The sequence below is a fragment of the Rattus norvegicus genome, chromosome 9 (assembly GCF_021556685.1).
Source record: "Rattus norvegicus strain SHRSP/BbbUtx chromosome 9, alternate assembly SHRSP_T2T, whole genome shotgun sequence".
NCBI classification, from domain to species: domain Eukaryota; kingdom Metazoa; phylum Chordata; class Mammalia; order Rodentia; family Muridae; genus Rattus; species Rattus norvegicus.
Genome location: NC_141542.1, coordinates 62,025,028 through 62,045,633, shown reverse-complemented (window position 1 = coordinate 62,045,633; position 20,606 = coordinate 62,025,028). Strand labels below are relative to the sequence as shown.

General features: G+C 36.4%; 1 protein-coding gene across 33 annotated transcripts in view; it reads right to left on the bottom strand.

Annotated features, from left to right (window-relative positions):
- Gulp1 (GULP PTB domain containing engulfment adaptor 1) overlaps positions 1 to 20,606 on the bottom strand; it is a 269,043-nt gene that overhangs the window by 36,473 nt on the left and 211,964 nt on the right. For all 33 annotated transcript variants that reach the window (XM_087565664.1, XM_087565648.1, XM_087565659.1 and 30 more), the window contains 1 exon segment: positions 8,999 to 9,136. In XM_087565664.1, the coding sequence (XP_087421790.1) occupies positions 8,999 to 9,136 (138 nt within the window).

Sequence of the window (20,606 nt, the reverse complement as noted above, 5' to 3'; positions counted from 1 at the left end):
AGAATCCACAGATCCCATGAAGCTCAAGAAGTTGGAAGACGAAAGAGTAAATGCTTCAGTCCTTCTTAGAAGGGAGAACAAAAATTCACAGGAGGAAACACAGAGACAAAGTATGGAGCAGAGACTGAGGGTAAGGTCGCTCTGAAATGGCCCCATACGGTAATCCACCCCATATACTGTTACCAAACTCAGACAACATTGTGGATGCCAAGAAGTGCATGCTGACAGGAGGGTGATATAGCTGTCTCCTGAGAGGCTCTGCCAGAGCCTGAAAAATACCGAGTCAAATGCTCTCAACCAACCATTGAACTGAAAACTCCCCCAATTGAGGAGTTAGAAAAAAGACTTAAGGAGCTAAAGGGGTTTTCAAGCCCATAGGAAGAACAAAACCAACCAACCACACCCTCCAAAGCGCCCAGAGACTAAACCACCACCCTAATAGTACACATGGAGGGACCCTTGACTCCAGCCACACATGTAGCAGAGGATGACCTCCTTATGGGTATCAATGAGAGGAGAGGCCCTTGGCCCTGTGAAGGCTCAATTCCCCCTGTGTAGGGAATACCAGGGTGGGGAGATGGACAGGAGTGGGTGGGTGGGGTAGCACTCTCATAGAAGCAGGGGGAGGGGAAAAGAATAGGGGAATTCCAGAAGGGAAATATGGAAAGGGAAAGGGGATAACATTTGAAATGTAAATAAAAAAAATATCCAATTAAAAAAAAAAACTCCCCCCAAAAACTTTTAAGTTCAACAAAATGGCTTAAAAGGTATTGGTGCTTCTGTCAACCCTGACAACCATAATTCAACCAGGAATCTCACATAGTGGAAAGAGAGAGCCAACCCCCGCAGGTTGCCCTTTGATCTCCATGTTTGTGACATTATAAATGCATACCCACACACAAACATAGCAAACTCACACACACACACACACACACACACACACACACACATACACACACACAGAGAGAGAGAGAGAGAGAGAGAGAGAGAGAGAGAGAGAGAGGGAGAGAGAGAGAGAGAGAGAGAGAGGGAGAGAGGGAGGGAGGGAGGGACAGAGACAGAAAGACAGAGACAGAGACAGAGAAAGAGAGAGAGAAAGAGAGAAAGGCACAAACAAATTAAAAAATATGCAATGAAATTCTGTGGTATTAGATTCTGGAAATGTGTATAACACTAAAATATCATAGAAGTAGTTATGATAGATTGGAATTGTCATGAAATTTTGTTTCTACTTTCAAAATTTGGGATACCATGCTTATAATTTTTGTATAACAAAAGATAGGACCTACTTTCTTTTTTTATATACTAGATTTTGACCATGTTTTCAACCTCCTCCAGCTTGCGCACATTCTATCCAGCTCTCTACCACATACCCTTCTATTTTTATGGTGGTTAACTTCCTACTTTTCATTTTTAATTAAAACATGTTTCATGCATATACATGCTTTATCTTCAGGTATATCTGGATATTACATGCATGCTAGTATCTCCAGAAGCCAGCAAGATTACCTGAAACTGGGGTTAGAGATAGTGTGACCTACCATGTGGGTTCTGTGAATTGAACACTGGAATTTTGGAAGAGCAGCCAGTCTTCTCTCCAGTGTCAGTCTCCTACCCTTTAAATTACGGAAGTTCTTTATTTGATAGGATCACATGCTTTTCTCGGATAATTTAATATGTGCAGTTTAAAGGATAATTCAAATGGTAGCATTAATGATCCACCATCAATAACATTCAACTTCATATAAATTATCCATAACACCTTTTTGAAGGTCATACTTTTTTTAAACACCTAATTTCTTTTGAACATGCAGCTATTATAAAATTTTTACACATGATACAAACTTAGTTTATATAATGGCCCTGAAGACAGGATGATTAACATTCCCACAAGGCACATAATTAAAATGCAATTTTGTAAAATCTTATGTTTGTCTGATGTTCTCATTAAATAGTGGAAACCATGGCTCTCAAATACAGAAAGAACTATGGAGTTCCAACAGTTCAGTACGGAGGTGCAGTGGAGAAAGCATGAGGAAATAAAATAAAATTTTTAGTGTTTCCATCTGTAAATTTATCAAAATAAATCCCATTTTTTTAAATGATGGGCCTCAATTTTCTTCCTCTACTATTAATTTTTTTATTCTGGACTAGTTTTAAATCAATGATTCATCCCATTCATAGGGACTCACACTAAATTGGACATGGTCATTCATGTGAATGCTATTTTAAGCTTTATTTTTAGCAGGACTCTGTAATTTTCACTGTGCCTCGTCTTCAGAGTACTGATATTAAAGACATTGACCTCTTTACTAGATGTATGGAGTGCTGGAAAATAAAAACCAGGCCTCACAACAGCTAGGAAAGCATGCTACTGACTGAGCTTCATTCCTTATACTTTTAAGCTATTTTAAAAAGTAAAGCAGGGGTTGGGGATTTAGCTCAGTGGTAGAGCGCTTGCCTAGGAAGTGCGAGGCCCTGGGTTCGGTCCCCAGCTCCGAAAAAAAAGAACCAAAAAAAAAAAAAAGTCGGTGTTGAAAAAGTAAAGCAAGACTGAATTTTATTTTCCTATCCAATCAGCATTATGAACATATCAACAGTCAGTCCTAAACATTTCTAGAAATTGAACAACTTTTATATACTTAGATCAAAATAGTAAATGTCAGTCTTATTGTAAACAAATCTCCAATAATATTATTAGCTAAAATGATTTTTATGGCTTACAGACAGGCTTTGTCAGAATGAGGTAACTCAATCATGTTTAGAAGCTCAAGAATCTGATCCACAATTTATGATTTTTTTTAAAAAAATGAAGGAAATTAACTCAGCTTTCAGATTTGATTGTTAGCAAACCATGTTAGGGTGGATTATTGAACTAGAAAATTTATTTTTCACCTAATGTAACACAGTGACATATAATGAACAAAAGAATACTAATTTATAATGGAATTTCAAAAACTTGTAACATGAAATATAACCATAAGAATTTATTATAAAAATTTCCATTATAAACATATTAGGTGGGATAGGAACTAATGATGCATGTGTATCTTGGCAATAACACATTTTTTAACAGATAATTAGTGGAAGTTGCATAAGTCTAAAATTTTATTAACATAGCAGGCTTTAACCAGTAAAGGGAACTGCAAGCCATAGTATAGTAACTTAAGCCTTTATCTAAATTAGAAAGAAACTGAAAATCACAGAATTTTGCTTTGTTGTTTTGAGGTAGGCTCACACTGCATAGCCCTGGATATCCAAAAATGTGGACAAAGTTGGCTTGAAACTCACAGAGATCTCTGCCTGCTCTGCTTTCCACGTGCTGAAACTAAAGGTGTGTGTCCCTGCTTAGTTTTGTGGGTCTGGTGTCATCAGTGAATCTACAAGGAATGTATTTCTTTAAAATAAGAGGAAAATTTGGTGTCAGGAGCCATCTAGGAGAGGCTAAGGCTAACAGGTGATTTTCCTGGAGGAGGCCCACGATTTGTTTTTGCAGGGCCTATGATGGGTGAGCTCTGAGAGGCAAGGTACCAAGAGACTTCACACCAGTATTGCTTCTTAGGCTAATATGTCTTTTCCTATCACTATTACACAGCTTAATGGTTCATAGGTATCAGGTCACCCTCTTGAGATAATTTCCTTGAAATCAATATGAAGATGAACTGTCCTGAATTAATGCTGCTTAGAAGAATTAATGACCATATCGAATTCCTGGTTTGATAATTTTAGAAAGAAACTTTTTGGGAGGTGGTATTATCTGTTGCCAGAAAGATGGACTAAAGTCAGGATCAAGAATAGAATGTGCCCATAACTCATAGAATAGCAAATAAATACTGCATAATAAGAAAGACTCATAAGCTTTCACAATTACACTATAAAGAAAATAAACTTGGGACAAATTAGTGATCAAGGAAAAACATTCATTCTAGGTCAGATCAAAGGATGAACCCGCATGTGTGCACTATGATAAAGAAAGGCCATGTAAACCTGTTGCTTTGAACTTATAATGAGCTTATAGAATGAAACACTGCTTTGAACTTACTATCAACATCCTTCTGTAACTCCCCTTTTGTGTAACATCTTATCTCTGAGGAAGCTTTCTAAAGAACTTTTGTCTAAAAAAATATAAAAAGGTCAGAGGAAAGGAATAAAAGGTTGGCATCTGGGGCTCTGCCACATCCACTCACCAAATGTATGTGTGTGGCTTTGGGGATTGGGGTGGGGGGCTCTGCCCCATCAATCTAAAAGTATATGCCTATACATCTGTCTATATATACATATGTATGCATGCAAATATGCATGAACATGTGTAGAGCAGGAAAGACAGTTGATCAGGCTGACTAGAGTGTACATATGTATGAATGTGTATATCCCTGGGCATATTGCCTGAGTAAAAGATTTTCTTTCTGCATGTGTGACTTTCTTTTTTCATCTGGCTCTCAATGAGTTAACAAAACTCGGAGCCTCAGGGAGGGGCTTCTGAATAAAAGAACAAAGAGCCCAAATAAACTAACTTCTTTATCTCCAGACCCTGCTGTTAAACAGAGGGTGTTAATCTCCAGAGGCCAGCAGTTTCTGGCCCAGAATAGCCTAGAATTAGGAAAGAAAAAAATTGCCCTTTTGCAACCTTTGCCACTTCAATCACCAAAGTCCCTATCACTGACTTCCTTAGCAACCCTGTGATGATGTTAATGTCCCCAGCAATTTGGCTTCAAATAGGTCATCATCTTTTTGTGATTGTTTTAGATTTACCTTAAATTATACAAATTTGCATAGACATTTCATGTTAACCTGTATCCTGACCTTACCATGGTACCATGCCTCAAAAACTACAGTACAAATCATAGCTATAATCTGGATAATATGGCCAAAATGCAGAAAATTGCTTGCAATAATCCTTCATCTTGTCACTCTTCCCCAGTCAAGTCTCACTTCTCAGACCATCAGCAAGCATCAATTCGCTCCTTTCTATAATTTTGTCTTTTTTTAGAATGCTACAGAGAGCCATCAGGCTCTGACAGCTCATTCTTTTACACTGCTAAGTAGTGTTCTGAGGTTGAGATTTGGAAAAGAATGCTTATTAATCCACTTTAAAGGATGATTGTAGGTTGGAGCCATTAGCAATATGCTCAGGCAAACATGTATGCATACTAGTAAATATTACCAAGTTTGTCTTTCTAGGAATATTTTAAGCATTGGTTTCTGTGCTGTGAATTTCCAAAATATTCACAACAGTTGCATATTAAGTTTCTTAAGACTCAGGGGCTGTTTATCCCAGCAGCTACAATGAGTTTCCACATTCTCATCAGCATTTGGAGGCTTGGCCCTTTGGATAACTGTGGGGTAATGTCTCTGTCTGACTTTCAAACTGTGTTTTCCTAATAAATACCACCATGGAATACCTTTCACATACTTATTTCTTATCTATAGATTCTCTTCTTCAATGAAATGTCATTTGTTCATTTTCTATATTGATGGGTTATATGCTATAGAACACCGAGTGTTCTTGACGCTAGTCCTCTCTATCCTTTGAAGTTTGCAAACATCTTCTCCCAGGCTTCACTTACTTTGTCATTTCTTTTAGAAGTCTATTGCACAATAGCAACCTTCACAGAAAAAGAATAAATGAAACCATATTCATCAGCTGCTCTCAGTACACTGCTCTGGTGAGTTTCTTCTTCCAGGCATCTGTCAGTTACACAGAACCGACTAATTTTATTTAAGAAATTTAAATATCAATGATATTGAGACTTTGAATGTGAAGTCATGTTTGGTATCTGCAGCAGAGCACGGTGCACACTACAATTACTCCAAAGAAATAAAAAGAGCATAATTTATAACTCTATTGCTTTGATTGGCTCATAATTTGTCATTTATTTATTTGTGAAAATTACTTTAATTTACAGGACTAAATATAAGCATTTATGTAAGTAGTCTTTTTTTAAAAGGTAGAAAAGGCTGGGTTGCTATTGTACAGAAATTATGTGAGTTTAATACAAATGTATTTTTAGATACTTTACAATGGAATAGAATGTAACAAAGATGGATGTAATACAAAAAAACAACATAAAATGGGAGGTAGGAGGTGGAAGTTCTCGTTTTTCTTTTCGTCTTTTGTTTTAAATCATAAAAGGTAGTTTATAACTCTTTCTTGAATGGGATACTTTGGGTTCCTTATACAGTTGTATGAAATGTACCAATTTAATGCTGTGCTTTTCTAGCCTTTAAAGCACTTTTTTTTGTATGCCCTGCTAATTTCATTTTAATAGCAATTTATATTCTCTTGAATTGTTTTGGCATACTTGACTAGCTTCTATCTTTTGGCATATGCATTTCTACTATTTTCTCATAATTCTGTCTCCTCCTATATCTAATAGAATTCACTTAAGATAATCAGAATGATAATGGCTATGTCAAAGAATATAGAAAGTCAGTACACACTGCCAACTATATTTTAAGAGCTGTTGCTAAATCCACAATAACACTCATCCATTCTACTCTTACCAGTCACGTTCCTGAGACAATGGTGGTGGAACTATTATTGTCATTGTCATTATTGTCTTTCTACTGGAGTGGGTGCATAGTAATACATGCTTAATGAATGTCTCATGGATGCTTAAAAATCTTTAATCTATCGGGTACAAAAAAACCTTTGTTTTATGTATATGATTCATCAAATTTATTACTCATTTTGATAGCTTTACAGAATGTATGTAAAAAGGACTTGTATGTATTTCACACTCATGTAAGAAGTACCCAGTAAATTAACCATTACATCTTATATCCACTAGAAAGCTTTCTGTGTAATTGTGGATTTGCCCTCTCCTCTTTGCACTTCTCAGAGTACTTGGTTGAGTACTTTGAGGTTTCTGTTACATGCATAGAGTCATGGTTTTTCATGTAATGTTCAATTCTTTCTAACATCTAAAACTTGATTACCTCTCAATACTTTCCATGTTGACTTGTTTTTTTTTCCTACTATTAAATATTTCCAAGCCTAAAAAACAAAGTAATTTTGAGAAAAAGTATTCAACCCATAGGAAAATGTGTTTGCCTTAAACCCTGCTGAAGAGATAGACAGAATAATTATTTCTTTAAGGAGGTAGTACATCTTCCTTTCCCAGCATTTCAGGATCCTTGTGCAGTAACGGACTGAACTACATCAGTCAGCCTATTTTGTGAATTACTTACAAAAGCAATATTAGTTTTATTTTTCTTTTTATCTTTTTTCTAAGTATACTTTTGCCAACAATTTGGGCTTCCCTGGTACTTTAGATGTCCTTCTTGTTAGTAACTCAAATGACAGGGTTTTATCCCTTCATTCTTCCCATTCTTTTCCTAAAGACAGCTACTGATATTTATAGTTTGTTTGCCTTCCATATAAGTTCAACAATTAAGTTCTAATAAAACTTCCATGAAATTAGAAAAATTTATACTTTTTACAATGTGAGGTAGCACTATGAGAAACACACTTATGCCTTATGATCATACAACAGATTTAGATGGGTATCAAGGAAACATTATAAATCAGCACAAAACAATAACAATGCTAAAACTTATTATGAATTTTAATTGTGAACTACTTCAGAGAATTCCAATTAACTTGATTTCCAAGTTAAAGGCAATGAATGAAAGAAAATTAAGTTAACAACTTTGATATATACTGTAAAAGAGTGTAGCATCTTAAAATAAAAATTATTTTAAGAATATTAGCTTTAATATTCTCAGTCATACAAACAAATTTAACAGCAAATAACATGTTGTGAAAGCATAGGAAAAGGTAACAATGGTGCATTTGTGCAATGAGATAAATTTCAAAACTAATGTGGTCACCATATGAAGTTCCTTCTTGTCTACAGAATTCTGACTTTCACTGCTACATATATTTTTCAGATGAGATGTTCGGTATTTTTAAAAAAAATATGAATAGATCTTATAATGCTACATAGCCACCATGGGAACTTGATTATTAAAAGTTATAAAATTTAAATGATATAAAAATAGCAGCTACTTTGGGTAAATGTCAACATTGTATTTTGCATCCATCAGAAGATAAAATTACTGGGCATCTGTTATCTACCTGATGGAAGAAATAGATATGAAATAAACTTATTGTCAAAAAGACCATATGATAAAAGCAGGGAAAGATATTACTAATTTTCTATTTTTGAGAACAAGACTAAAATGGAATCTAAATGAGTTGAGTTCTATTTTCATTTTAATCAAAAAGTGTAGCTGAGGTTGGATGTTTGTCTCCTGACGCCATTAATGACTGCAATATGTGCTCACATCTTGGGTTTTATAACAGAACTCAGACTTAGTTATGAATAACATTAGCTTACACTTGTAAGCAAGAACAGGATTTTCCTTAAGATGTTGGATGATTAAGAAACTGGGTCATGACTCAGAATTTCCTAAATGTCCTTACTTGCTAAGAACTTCAAATTTTCATTCACAGTACACGCACATGCACAATGCACATGAGAACACACACTCGGAAGGGGACTCAACACTATTATTTATGTTATATGAAATGTTCTGAATAATAAACTTCAGAAACCAATTTTCAAAGAGTTGGAAATTTTTAAGAAGTTAAATAGCATTTGTTCCTTGGATTAAAATATCTGGCTTCACTAAATTCATCGTATTCCAGAAAGACTCAGTTTGCCTACTGTTCCTCTTTGCATCATGCAGCTGTTACTCGGTAATTTTTAGATAAAAATTTAAAATAAACTAAATTATTTTGAGATTAATGTAAACAAATAAAAGTAGCCGTGATGCTCTAATGAAAGAAATTTGCATGCAGGCATTTGCTAATGAACTTGAGATTTAGTTAGGATGAATCCTGAAGCCTGTTCTCTTGACAGGATGAATTCATTAGTGCAGTTAAGTGTTTGCAGGCCTTGTTCACTTCCACATACTTTGTTAGTGTGGGAAAGAAGACGATCTACGGCTTGTAAAAGCAAAAGAGCCACCCTGAAACATCTGGCATACTTACACACTTTTCGCTGTCAAACACAAAACACAAATGTTTGTTTGACTCAGAATCTTTGCATATGAAGGTGAAAATCCTCTTGTCGGTTTTATCATCTGCACAAAATGATATTCTATGAAGCTGGCAGTTGTGTTGAACTTCCTGTGAATAAGAATGAAAATACGGTTGATGGTATTTTCTTCCACATTCTAAAATGTCAGCCGTGTTAATAATATATCTTACAGTCCGGAAAGTATAGTATACATTTCTCAAGTTCTGCTCATACCCTTGTACATGCCTCAAATATAACGAATACAAAATGGATGTGGAACTCCTGATTCAAGGTTGAATTAAGATGCGCACTGCAATAGGATGTACAGTAACACATGCTGGATGCAAGAGAATCAGAGCGTCACTGGGCTTCTGAGCTACAAAGAATCGTAAAACAAACAAACAAGCAAAAATATTCTTTAAAATGTGAACATTTACCTAAGAGAATATTGAGCTGCAAAAGATTAAAAGTTGTTTCAAAGTTTATAGAAACAGACCAAATTCTGTAAAATTCCTTGTATTTTATTCTCACAGTAACAAAGATTGTAGTCTAGAACAGAATCACCTAGGCACAAGTTCCCCAAGACGCAGTAATAGCCAGGCATGGTTTTCTGAATAATTGGCTTCATTATGATAGTTCATACAAGCATGTAACCTATATTAATTATATCTAGCCTATTACCCATCTTCAATTTGACTACCTTACCGATCTCTTCTCTAAAAGTCTGTCTCCCTCTGACTTTCATACTCTTCATTTTGACAATAGGATATTGATGAGTGCATTTTCTCTTTCTTACCCTTAATATTTAGATAAACAATGGCCATGTAGGTCTCGGACATACATGTACTTTCTTTATTTTTCCTAATAACATTCACATTGACACATATTTTTGTTTTAATACAAATAGTCAATCAAATAACAGCCCTGAGCCATGCTGAAGTTTCTGAATATTGGTAGCTAGTATATATCCTTAGTAACTATGCAATCATGTTAATTTTTTATTATGGATATATTTTCATTTTTTTAATTAGATTTTTTTATTTACATTTCAAATGTTATTGCCTTTCCCGGTTTCCTGGACATAAGATTCCTAACCCAAATCCCTCCCCTTCTTCTATAAGGGTGTTCCACTTCCCATCCACCCCATTCCCACACCCCAAAATATTCCATTACACTGGGGTCCAAGCATGGCAGGAACAAGGGCTTCTCCTTCCATTGGTTCCCAATAAGGACATCCTCTGCTACATATGCAGTTCAAGCCACGGGTCAGTCCATGTATAGACTTTCCATAGTGGTTTAGTCCCTGGAAGCTCAGGTTGGTTGGCATTGTTGTTCTTATGGGGTTGCAAGTCCCTTCAGCTCTTTCAACCCTTTCTCTACTTCCTCCAATGGGGTTCCCACTTGCAGTTCAATGGTTTGCTGCTAGCATTCACCTCTGTATTTGACATGCTCTGGCTGTGTCTCTCAGTTGACCTCTATGTCCAGTTCCTGTCAGCATGCACTTCTTAGCTTAATTAATCTTATCTAGTTTTGGTGGCTGTATATATTTAGAGCACATGTGGGGCAGGCTCTGAAAGGCTGTTCCTTCAGTCTCTGCTCCAAACTTTGCCTCCATATCCCCTACTATGAATACTTTTGTTCCCCTTTTTAAGAAGGAGTGAAGCATTCTCACTTTGGTTATGCTTCTTCTTGAGCTTCATGTTGTCTGTGGATTGTATCTTGGGTAATTCGAGCTTTTGGGCTAATATCCACTTATTAGTGAGTGTATACCATGTGTGGTTTCTGTGACTGGGTTACCTCACAAAGGATGATATTTTCTAGTTCATTCCATTTGCCTATGAATTTCATGAAGTCATTGTTTCGATAGCTGAGTAGTACTCCATTGTGTAGGTGTACCACATTTTCTCATCCATGTATCCATTACTCTGTTGAAGGGCATCCGGGTTCTTTTCAGCTTCTGACTATTATACATAAGGCTGCTATGAACACAGTGGAGCATGTGTCCTTGTTATATTTTCAAGTATCTTCTGGGTATATGCCCAGGAAAAGTATAGCTGTGTCCTCAGAGAGTGAAATGTCCCATCTTCTGAAGAACCTCCAGACTGATTTCAGAGTGGTTGAACCAGTTTGCAATTCCACCAACAATGGAGGAGAGTTCCTCTTCCTCCACATCCTCGCCAGCTTCTGTTGTAACCTAAGTTATTATTCTTAGCCATTCTGACTGGCGTGAGGTGGTATCTCAGGATTATTTTGATTTGCATTTCCCTGATGACTAAGGATGCTGAGCATTCTTTTAGGTACTTCTCAGTCATTCAATATTCCTTACCTGAGAATTCTTTGTTTAGTTCTGTACACCATTTTTTAATAGGGTTATTTGCTTTCTGGAGTCTAACTTCTTGAGTTATTTGTGTACTTGGAAATTAGCCCTCTGTTAAATGTAGGATTGGTAAAGATATTTTCCCATTCTGTTGGTTGCTGTTTTGTCCTAATGACAGTGTCCTTTGCCTTACAAAAACTTTGCAGTTTTATGAAGTCCCATTTGTCAATTCTTGATATTTGAGAATAAGCCATTGGTGATTTCTTCAGGAAATTTTCCCCAGTGCCCATATGATCAAGACTCTTCCCCACTTTTCCTTCTAATAGTTTGAGTGTATGTGGTTTGATGTGGAGGTCCTTGATCCATTTGGACTTTAGCTTTGTACAGGATGATAAAAAAGGATTGATTTGCATTCTTCCACATGATGACCTCCAGTTGAACCAGCACCACTTGTTGAAATTGCTATCTTTTTTCCATTGAATGGTATTAGCTCCTTTGTCAAAGATCAAGTGACCATAGGTGTGTGGGTTCATTTCTGGGTCTTTGATTCTATTCCATCTACCTACCTGTCTCTGTACCAATACCATACAGTTTTATCACTATTAATCTGTAATACTGCTTGAGATCAGGGATGGTGATTTCCCACAGAAGTACTTTTATTGTTGAATAGAGTTATTGCTATCTAGGGTTTTTTGTTATTCAATATGAATTTTCAAATTGCTCTTTCTAACTCTATGAAGAACTGAATTGGAATTTTGATGGGAATAGTATTGAATTAGTAGATTGCTTTTGGCAAAATGGCCATTTTTACTATATTAATCCTGGTAAACCATGAGCATGGGAGTTCTTTCCATCATATGAGATCTTCTTCAATTTCTTTCTTCAAAGACTTGAAGTTCTTATTATACAGATATTTCATTTACTTGGTTAAAGTCACATGGAACTATTTTATATTATTTAGGATTATTGTGAAGGGTGTCATTTCCCTAATTTCTTTCTCAGCCTGTTTATCCTTTGACTAGAGAAAGGCTACTGATTTATTTGAGTTAATTTTATGCCCAGTCACTTTGCCAAAGTTGTTTATCAGGCTTAGTTTTTTGACCAATTATATGGTCAATTTTGGACAAGAGACCATGAGATGCTGAGAAGAGGGTATATCCTTTTGTTTTAGGATGAAATGTTCTATAAATATCTGTTTAATCCATTTGGTTCATAACTTCTGTTAGTTTCTCTATGTCTCTGTTAAATCTCTGTTTCCATGATCTGTCCACTGATGAGAGGGTGATGTTGAAATCTCCTACTATTATTGTGGGAAGTGCAGTGTGTGATTTGAGCTTTAGAAAGGTTTCTTTTAGGAATGTGGGTGCCCTTGCACTTGCAGCATAGATATTTAGAATTGAGACTTCATCTTGGTGGATTTTTCCTTTTGATGAGTATGCAGAGACTTTCCTTATCTTTTTCGATGACTTTTGGTTGAAAGGAGATTTTATTAGTTATTACAATGACTACTACAGCTTGTTTCTTTGGACCATTTGCTTGGAAAGTTGTTTGCTAGCCTTTTACTCTGAGGTAGTATCTGTCTTTGCCTCTGAGGTGTGTTTCTTGTATGGAGCAAAATGCTGGGTCCTCTTTACATATTCAGTCTGTTAGTCTATGTCTTTTTATTAGGAGTTGAGTCCACTGATGTTAACAGATATTAAGGAATAGTGATTGTTGCTTCACATTATTTTCATTGTTAGAGTTGGAATTATGTTTTTGTGTCTCTCTTCTTTTGGTTTCATTGCAAGGAGATTACAATAGTTTCCCTCCTTGTTTTAGAGCTTTACATCCATTATCCTCTGTAGGGCTGGATTTGTAGAAAGATACTGTGTAAATTTGGTTTTGTCATGGAATATCTTGGTGTCTCCATCTATGTTAATTGAGAATTTTGCTGGATATAGTAGCCTGAGCTGGCATTTGTACTCTCTTAGGGTCTGTATGACATCTGCCCAGGATCTTCTGGCTTTCATGGTCTCTGTGAGAAGTTTGGTCTGATTCTGATAGGTCTGCCTTTATATGTTACTTTACCTTTTTCCCCTTACTGCTTTTAATATTCTTTCTTTGTTTTGTGCATTTGGCGTTTTGACTATTATGTGAAGGGAGGACTTTCTTTTCTGGTCCACCATATTTGGAATTCTCAGGTGTGTAGGTGCTCCTGGTGGCTGGCTTTTAGCTTTCAGTGCAGGCAGGAACTGGAAGAATCCTGTTTCTGACTGCTCTTAGGGTCCTGTGCCCAGGGGGCACAGATGGCACTAGGCAATTTCCCCTTGGGTCAGGAATGTGGGCAGAGAGTAGTCTCCTCTGAGTTCTCAGGAGTGTCCATACTTCTGAGGGTCCAGCTCTCTCCCCAAGGGATTTGGGTGCAGGGAGCTCATAATCATGTTTGTGATACATAAGGAATTATCATTATATAGTCCAGAAAATGACTTATTATTCCTATTTACTTTTATATAAATTACATAAGACATGAAAAACATATACTTTCCATAGATAGTGGCAGAATATGCCATCTTTCATTCACCCAACAACCAGTGTAGTCACAGAAGGTAATGGTTGTATTAGGAAGTTTCTTAATATTTGTTGGTATTGGAGTGATGGTTTATGTTGTCACCTTGAGATAACCCCAGAATCACCCTAGGAAACTGGCCTCTGTACCAGTAGGGATTATATTGGTTTCATTAATTGATGTGAGAAGACCCATGTTAGTTGTGGGTAAGATCATTCCTTGGGAAGAATATTGAAGAATGAATAAAGTAGAGAAGAAAGTTGAACATAAACATGCCTTCATCATTTTCTTCCTGAGGATATAATGTCACCAGATGCTTCAAGACTCTTCCTGCTGCCTTGCTTTCACCTCCATTATGGACTGTAACAGAAATTGTGACTAAAATTCTCCCATTCATTGCTTTTGTTGTAGTATTTTACCACACCAACACAAAAATTCATCCTCCTACTGACAAGGTAGCTGAGTGTAGCAGATTTATAACCATAAATCTGTTCAAATTCCTAGCTGCCTGACCAATGCTCTGGTTTCTTGAATGAAACACACACACACACACACACACACACACACACACACACACAGCATGTGTACACTCAGCCTTATATTTAATATGCCTTAATCAGCTCAAACTTCCATGTTGCTAATGCCTCCCCTCCAACCCTCCTGATTATTACTTACTAAAATCTATATTTCATCTGTTACCCTGAATCCAATGTGGGGGAATGATGGGGCTGTCCTTCCCTGGCTCTTACATGATTGTACACTCTCTCTTCTGTAGTTCTCAATCCTGCAGCTCAGGAGCATAACTTCCTTCTCTTGTGATACCTTTTGTGTTTATGTTGCTTTGTTTTTGTTTTAGGTACTAGAGATTGAACTCAGAGCCTCTTGTATGATAAGCTACTTTAAAAAATAGTTAGACAGTCCATTTTGTGATAAAATTCATGTATATTAGACCTAGAACTATTTTTTGAGACCCAATAAAGAGATTAGGGAACAACAACATACAGTGAGAAAACACATATGTTTTATAATCCGTACCTTTATATTACAGCTAAAAAAAAAAGATCAATACATATTTCCCTCTGTGCCACCTGTTTGTGAACCATACACTCTCCATTGGAGAACAATCAAATAAAATGAAAAAAAAAAACATAGGTGCTAACTCTTAAAGAGATTGCATTTATTTCAATTATATCCACCCAAATGTAAAAGAAACATACTTTGTATAAAGAAAGGCCATCTTAGATTAATAATGTATTTTCAATCCTACCTCTTTCATGTATAACTATAAATAAATGTAAACACCTCATGTTTACTTGACCTTTTTCATACGTTTCAATCTAAATTAAGTGATTTTTATTATCAGATTCATTATCTCTCTTAAGGTATTGGTTTCTAAATCCATGTGTTAGTGTTTCCTGTAGTAGATATTTTTTCCCTCCTCTCACCTCTTCTCTCTCTCACACACATTCCACATGTCTCAGAGGCATAGGATAACTCTAAGCATCAACCTTGTGACAATGTTCTGGGGACACTAATGTTTAACAGAGCCTGTAACTCCCTACTTTGAGTGTCTTTTATTTTTTCTATGGAATAAAAAAAAATGACACTTTCTACATGTACACTCATTCCAATCTTCTGTAATGCATACAGTTAAACCTTCCTATATGCACATACAATGAAGTCTTCTGTGTGTGCATACAGTCAAATCTTCTGTGTGTGCATACAGTCAAGTCTTCCTGTATGTTCATATAGCCAAGGTTTACATGTTCTTATGTAGTACAGACATAAATGGTAGTTGTTCTCATGACAGATGTAATAAAATTAAATTACAAGATGATAACAGAGATTTTAAAATCCCAAGATTGTTTTTCAGATTGGAGAGGAACAGGTATGAATATCCTTCATTGCCATGAGCTTCATAAAACTTATTTTTGAGGAAAGCGTAAAATAATCCCTTTGGAAGAATGGCTTTCCAACATCTGAGCTAAATGTCTGGGACAAGGATGAAAATTGATATCAATGATCTGAGTAAGGCTGTCTAGAAGGATCAAAACTTAATTCAACAAGATTGTTTCATCAAACTCTGTTGTACTGACATTTTACTAAATGTGAAAAGTATCAAGTTTTGACAGTAACAGATTAGGAAAGAGAATGACAGACTGACAGACTGGCAATGAGGGGTCCTCAATAGCAGAAAAGAGGGTTATCCAATAACAAGAATAACAACAGGTAAACATTGTCCAGACTCCTGTCCATCCTGCCTTTCCTCTATTTTCTTCTATAATAAAACTGATTTTAAAGTCTACTTTGATTTTTTTATTGGACAGTAATGAACTATTAACATGCTTCCTTTCTTCCCTCTTTCCTATTACCTTGTTGCTGTTGTTCTTGTTGTTCTTGTTGTTGCTGTATTTCTATTTTCATATTTACTAATTAAATGAAAAATGTCTCTGCATTCCTGGGTGAAAAATCAAAAGCTGGGTGAAGCAGCTTAGACCAACTGAAAGACACTGTTTACATCATGTGGCTAAAAACCAAGAAAGAGGAACAAGAAAGACATGATATCTGAACTACCTGTTAGAGTCTTTTCTAGAACTTTTCAACGTTGTTTGTCTATAGACATGCTTTCTTGTGAAAGGCAGATTAAAATCATGTAGCACCTAACAGTTTAAATAAAAAGTTATAACGTACAACCCCAGTTTTTCTCACCTCCTGCTGAAGACACTAATTCGTATTCACTCTTCCTCAGGATTACACATGGACAGATCCATTGCACATATTAATAGTGACTGACAAAATGTGTCTTAAGTTTTCAAATTTTGTACATTTCTAAGAATACAACATTATTATTCAACCAAGGAGACTAAAGAAATTATCTGTTCATACACTATTTAGTCATATTTGTATTTCCTAAATATTAAGAACATAAGAAGGAAGTGTTTAGATCATCCTAAGTATTCACTGATAGGAACTAAGAAGATTGCAAGATACTGGTTGGACATATGTCATAGCGGTGTTCTGAGCTTATTTCTTTCTTGGGCTTTTTGCGCCTGCCATTTGCCTAATGGACTGTTCTCAGCCAAGGCAGGTGAAATGAGCCTCACTTCTATTACCCTCTATATAGGCGAATTACATGTGCATAGTGCAATGGACTCCTGCTTCCACTCTCCATCGCTTCTCTACTTTGACTTTAGCTCCTCAGCAGCAGTCGTACTGCAACAGCTGCAGCAGACCCCTTCATGTATTTGGTGTACAACCAAGACAGTGAAGTAGGAAAACACTACGCGGTGTATTAATAAGCCTTAAATTCATGCCTTGAATTTGAAAAGGACATCATTATTCTATAACATTGAATCTAGGAAGAGAAGCTACATGCTGATCCATGCTAAGATCTCTCAACTATTTACAAATACATCCAAAGATTAGGATTACAGGGCTAAAGAAATAACAAAGTAGTTAAGTCACTTAATGCTCTTCCACAAGGCCCAAGTCTGATATCCAGCCTTGGCATTGAGGTCACAAACATCTGAAACTCTAGTTTCATGTATCCAAAGATTTCTTCTGGCTTCTATCTGCACCATGAATTCAGGTGGCGGCACAGAGACACACGGGCAGGACAAACACCCATTTACATAAAATAAAATAAATTTTGAGAAGTAAGTTTAGGCAATGTGGGGCCTTAGACTTCATTTTTGCAACTTTGTCAAATAATTGCAATGAAATTATTCCGAGTGCCCTTAATTCTCCCTGAAGAGCTAATTTTCAGTATGGTTAACTATGATTATATTGGAAATGTTTAATGAAATCAGAAGGAGCTCATGAAATTGAAGTTGTCTATTTTATTTCTTACCTAACAAACAGCATGTTAAAAGTATGTACAGACTAACAATACACAATACATATAATAAACAGTGCGACTTCAGCCAATTCCACACAGCTATGCTTTAACCAACAATGGGCATCAGCTCATCACAGTATATCCAAATAAAGCATACATCTAGTCATACATCTAACCTGGTTAGAGAATCTCTTTTACCATATTTACATTTGCCCTTTAAACCTCATTGATCAGGATGGTGAATTATTGTGAGTAATCTATGATTCACGACTTATTTGACTAGAAAATATACACTATTATTCCAACCTTTCTACTTTCAAGGGAAATGTTAGGGGTGGCAATAATTGAACGGAGAAAGTAATAGGGATATGGAGGAAACGAAGGAGTTCTAAGAGAAAATCAACTAAAACTACAGCGTATGAATATGCCACAAGAAAGCCTGGCAATTGGTAAAATAAAAGTGAAATGTAAAAACAATGAGTTTAAATGAAAGAACCCTACATATGTAGATATAGCTGCTTCCAGAAGACAGAGATTACTAAATAATATTCCCTGAATCAGAGAAAGAGTATGTCTCTGTGAATTGTTGGTCAAGGATTCCCCTGAGAACCCCCAAATAAACAGACAATTACCACTGTGGCTTGTTGTCCAGCAGAACTAAATGGTAAGACCCTATGGCTGAAGATGCTTCACTCTCACTATATGAACAAATCAAACTGGAAATTTGCTGGGAGCTTCAATCCTTCTGGCTTGTTCTCATAGTACCAGCAGATGCTATGCAGGTTGCTAAGGTATAATTATGGAGTCTTTGTTATTGCAACCTTTGCATGCTGAAGTATCAACTGGACAGGCAAGATGAGCCCACTGGTACAATTGTACCAAGTCTATATTACAGAGAAAATCAAACATTTTTCTGATTGGATCTGAAGTCTGTACCACAGGAGGTAATTCCTTTCTAGTACTATAAACCTGGTCAAAGCCCATAGCCATGGAAGTTCTAAGTCCTAATGAGGAAAATACTGCTATTGTTTGCTAAATGGACACATGCATCATTAAATTACCTCCTAAAAAGCTATGTTTTTGCCCATAGATTAGTGCTGACAGTTTAAACCATAAAAGCTTATTTTCTGCAGTGGAGTGGTAGCTATATGGACTTATACAGCTATATAATACTGTATTCATTTATAAAGTAAAACTATGAGGAAAAATAACTCTTGAGTGCTCATTTGTAATTATACATTTATATTTTTTCCCTTGAGGTCTTGGGAAGCCTTACAAAAGATGGAGCAGAAAGGATTTAAGAAACCCACAGAACTCATTGATAAGTGGGTATTAGCCAAAAAGCTCGATTGCGCAAGATGCAATCCAGAGACCACATGAAGCTTGAGAAAAAGGATGATTAAAATGCGGATGCTCCCACTCCTTCTTAAAAGGGGGAAAAACATCCATAGGAGGGAATATGGAAGCAAAGTTTAGAGCAGCGACTCAAGGAACAGCCATTCAGAGCCTGCCCCACATGTGGCTCATATATATATCCACCAAAACTAGATAAGATTGATGAAGCTAAAAATGCATGCTGAAAGGGACTGGATATAGATATCTCCTGAGAGACACATCCAGAGCATGTCCAATACAGAGGTCAATGCTAGCAGCAAACCACTGACCTGAGAACAGGACCCCCTTGGGGGGAATTAGAGGAAGGATTGAAAGAGTTGAAGGAGCTTGCAACAATGTAAGAACAACAATGCCAACAACCAGAGCTTCCAGAGACTAAACCACTGCCGAAAGACTATACATGGACTGACCCAGGGCGCCAACTGCATATGTAGCAGAGAATAGCCTTGTTGGGGCCCCAGTGGAAGGGGAAGCCCTTGGTCCAAGAAAGATTGGACCCCCAGTCCAGGGGAATATGGGAGGCAGGCAGTAAGGGGGATGGATGGGGAATACCCTATGGGGGAGGGGCAGGGGATGGGAGCTTATGCACAGGAAATTGGGAAAGCAAATAACATTTGAAATGTAAGTAAAGAAATATATCTAATTAAAAAAAAAGAACCCTGCAGGAAAGGGTGGAGAAACTGTGGGATACCAAGGCTCTGGGTATGACATGTCTGTTGCAGACTGAACTCAAAGCAGCTGTGAAAACATGTAAGACCTAACACAGATCTTGTGAGCAGTGGAAAGTCTATGGTGAAGAGAGTGATCATAGCTTCAGGTGGATAACAATTGATAAAGTGAATATCGCTTCATCCAATTTCTGTAAGCAATAAAAATAACACTCTTTGAGAACAAAGAAAGATGAAAGTAAAAGGAGCCTGATTAGGCAAAGGAAGGGAACATTGGAAGTAAGAAGGAACCAAGAAAAGACAATTGAAGTAACTATAACCAAAATACACTGTACACATGTATGAAAATGTTATAATGAAACCAATTATTGTATATAATTAATATGTATTAATATGTGACTAGGGGTTGGGGATTTAGCTCAGTGGTAGAGCGCTTGCCTAGCAAGCGCAAGGCCCTGGGTTCGGTCCCCAGCTCCGAAAAAAAAGAAAAAAAATATGTGACTATATATAAATATATGCTATTATATATTTATATATTATATTATCAATTATTTATAATTATATAAATATATTATTATATAAAGATAAAGCAATTATTTAACTAATTTAGTTTAAATAAAGACATTTTGTGATCCTAAGTTAAATCTCATGTCCTTATTACAAACAAAGCAAGCAACAAAAAGCCTAGACAGACAAAGAATATGAAGTCTAGTGTACAGGGTAAGCTATAGGAGCCAACCATCTGAGACAAAGGAGAAGCCATGGAAGAAACTGAGCTTATGGATATGTGGATATTGAAATTGGGATTCTAGGCCCA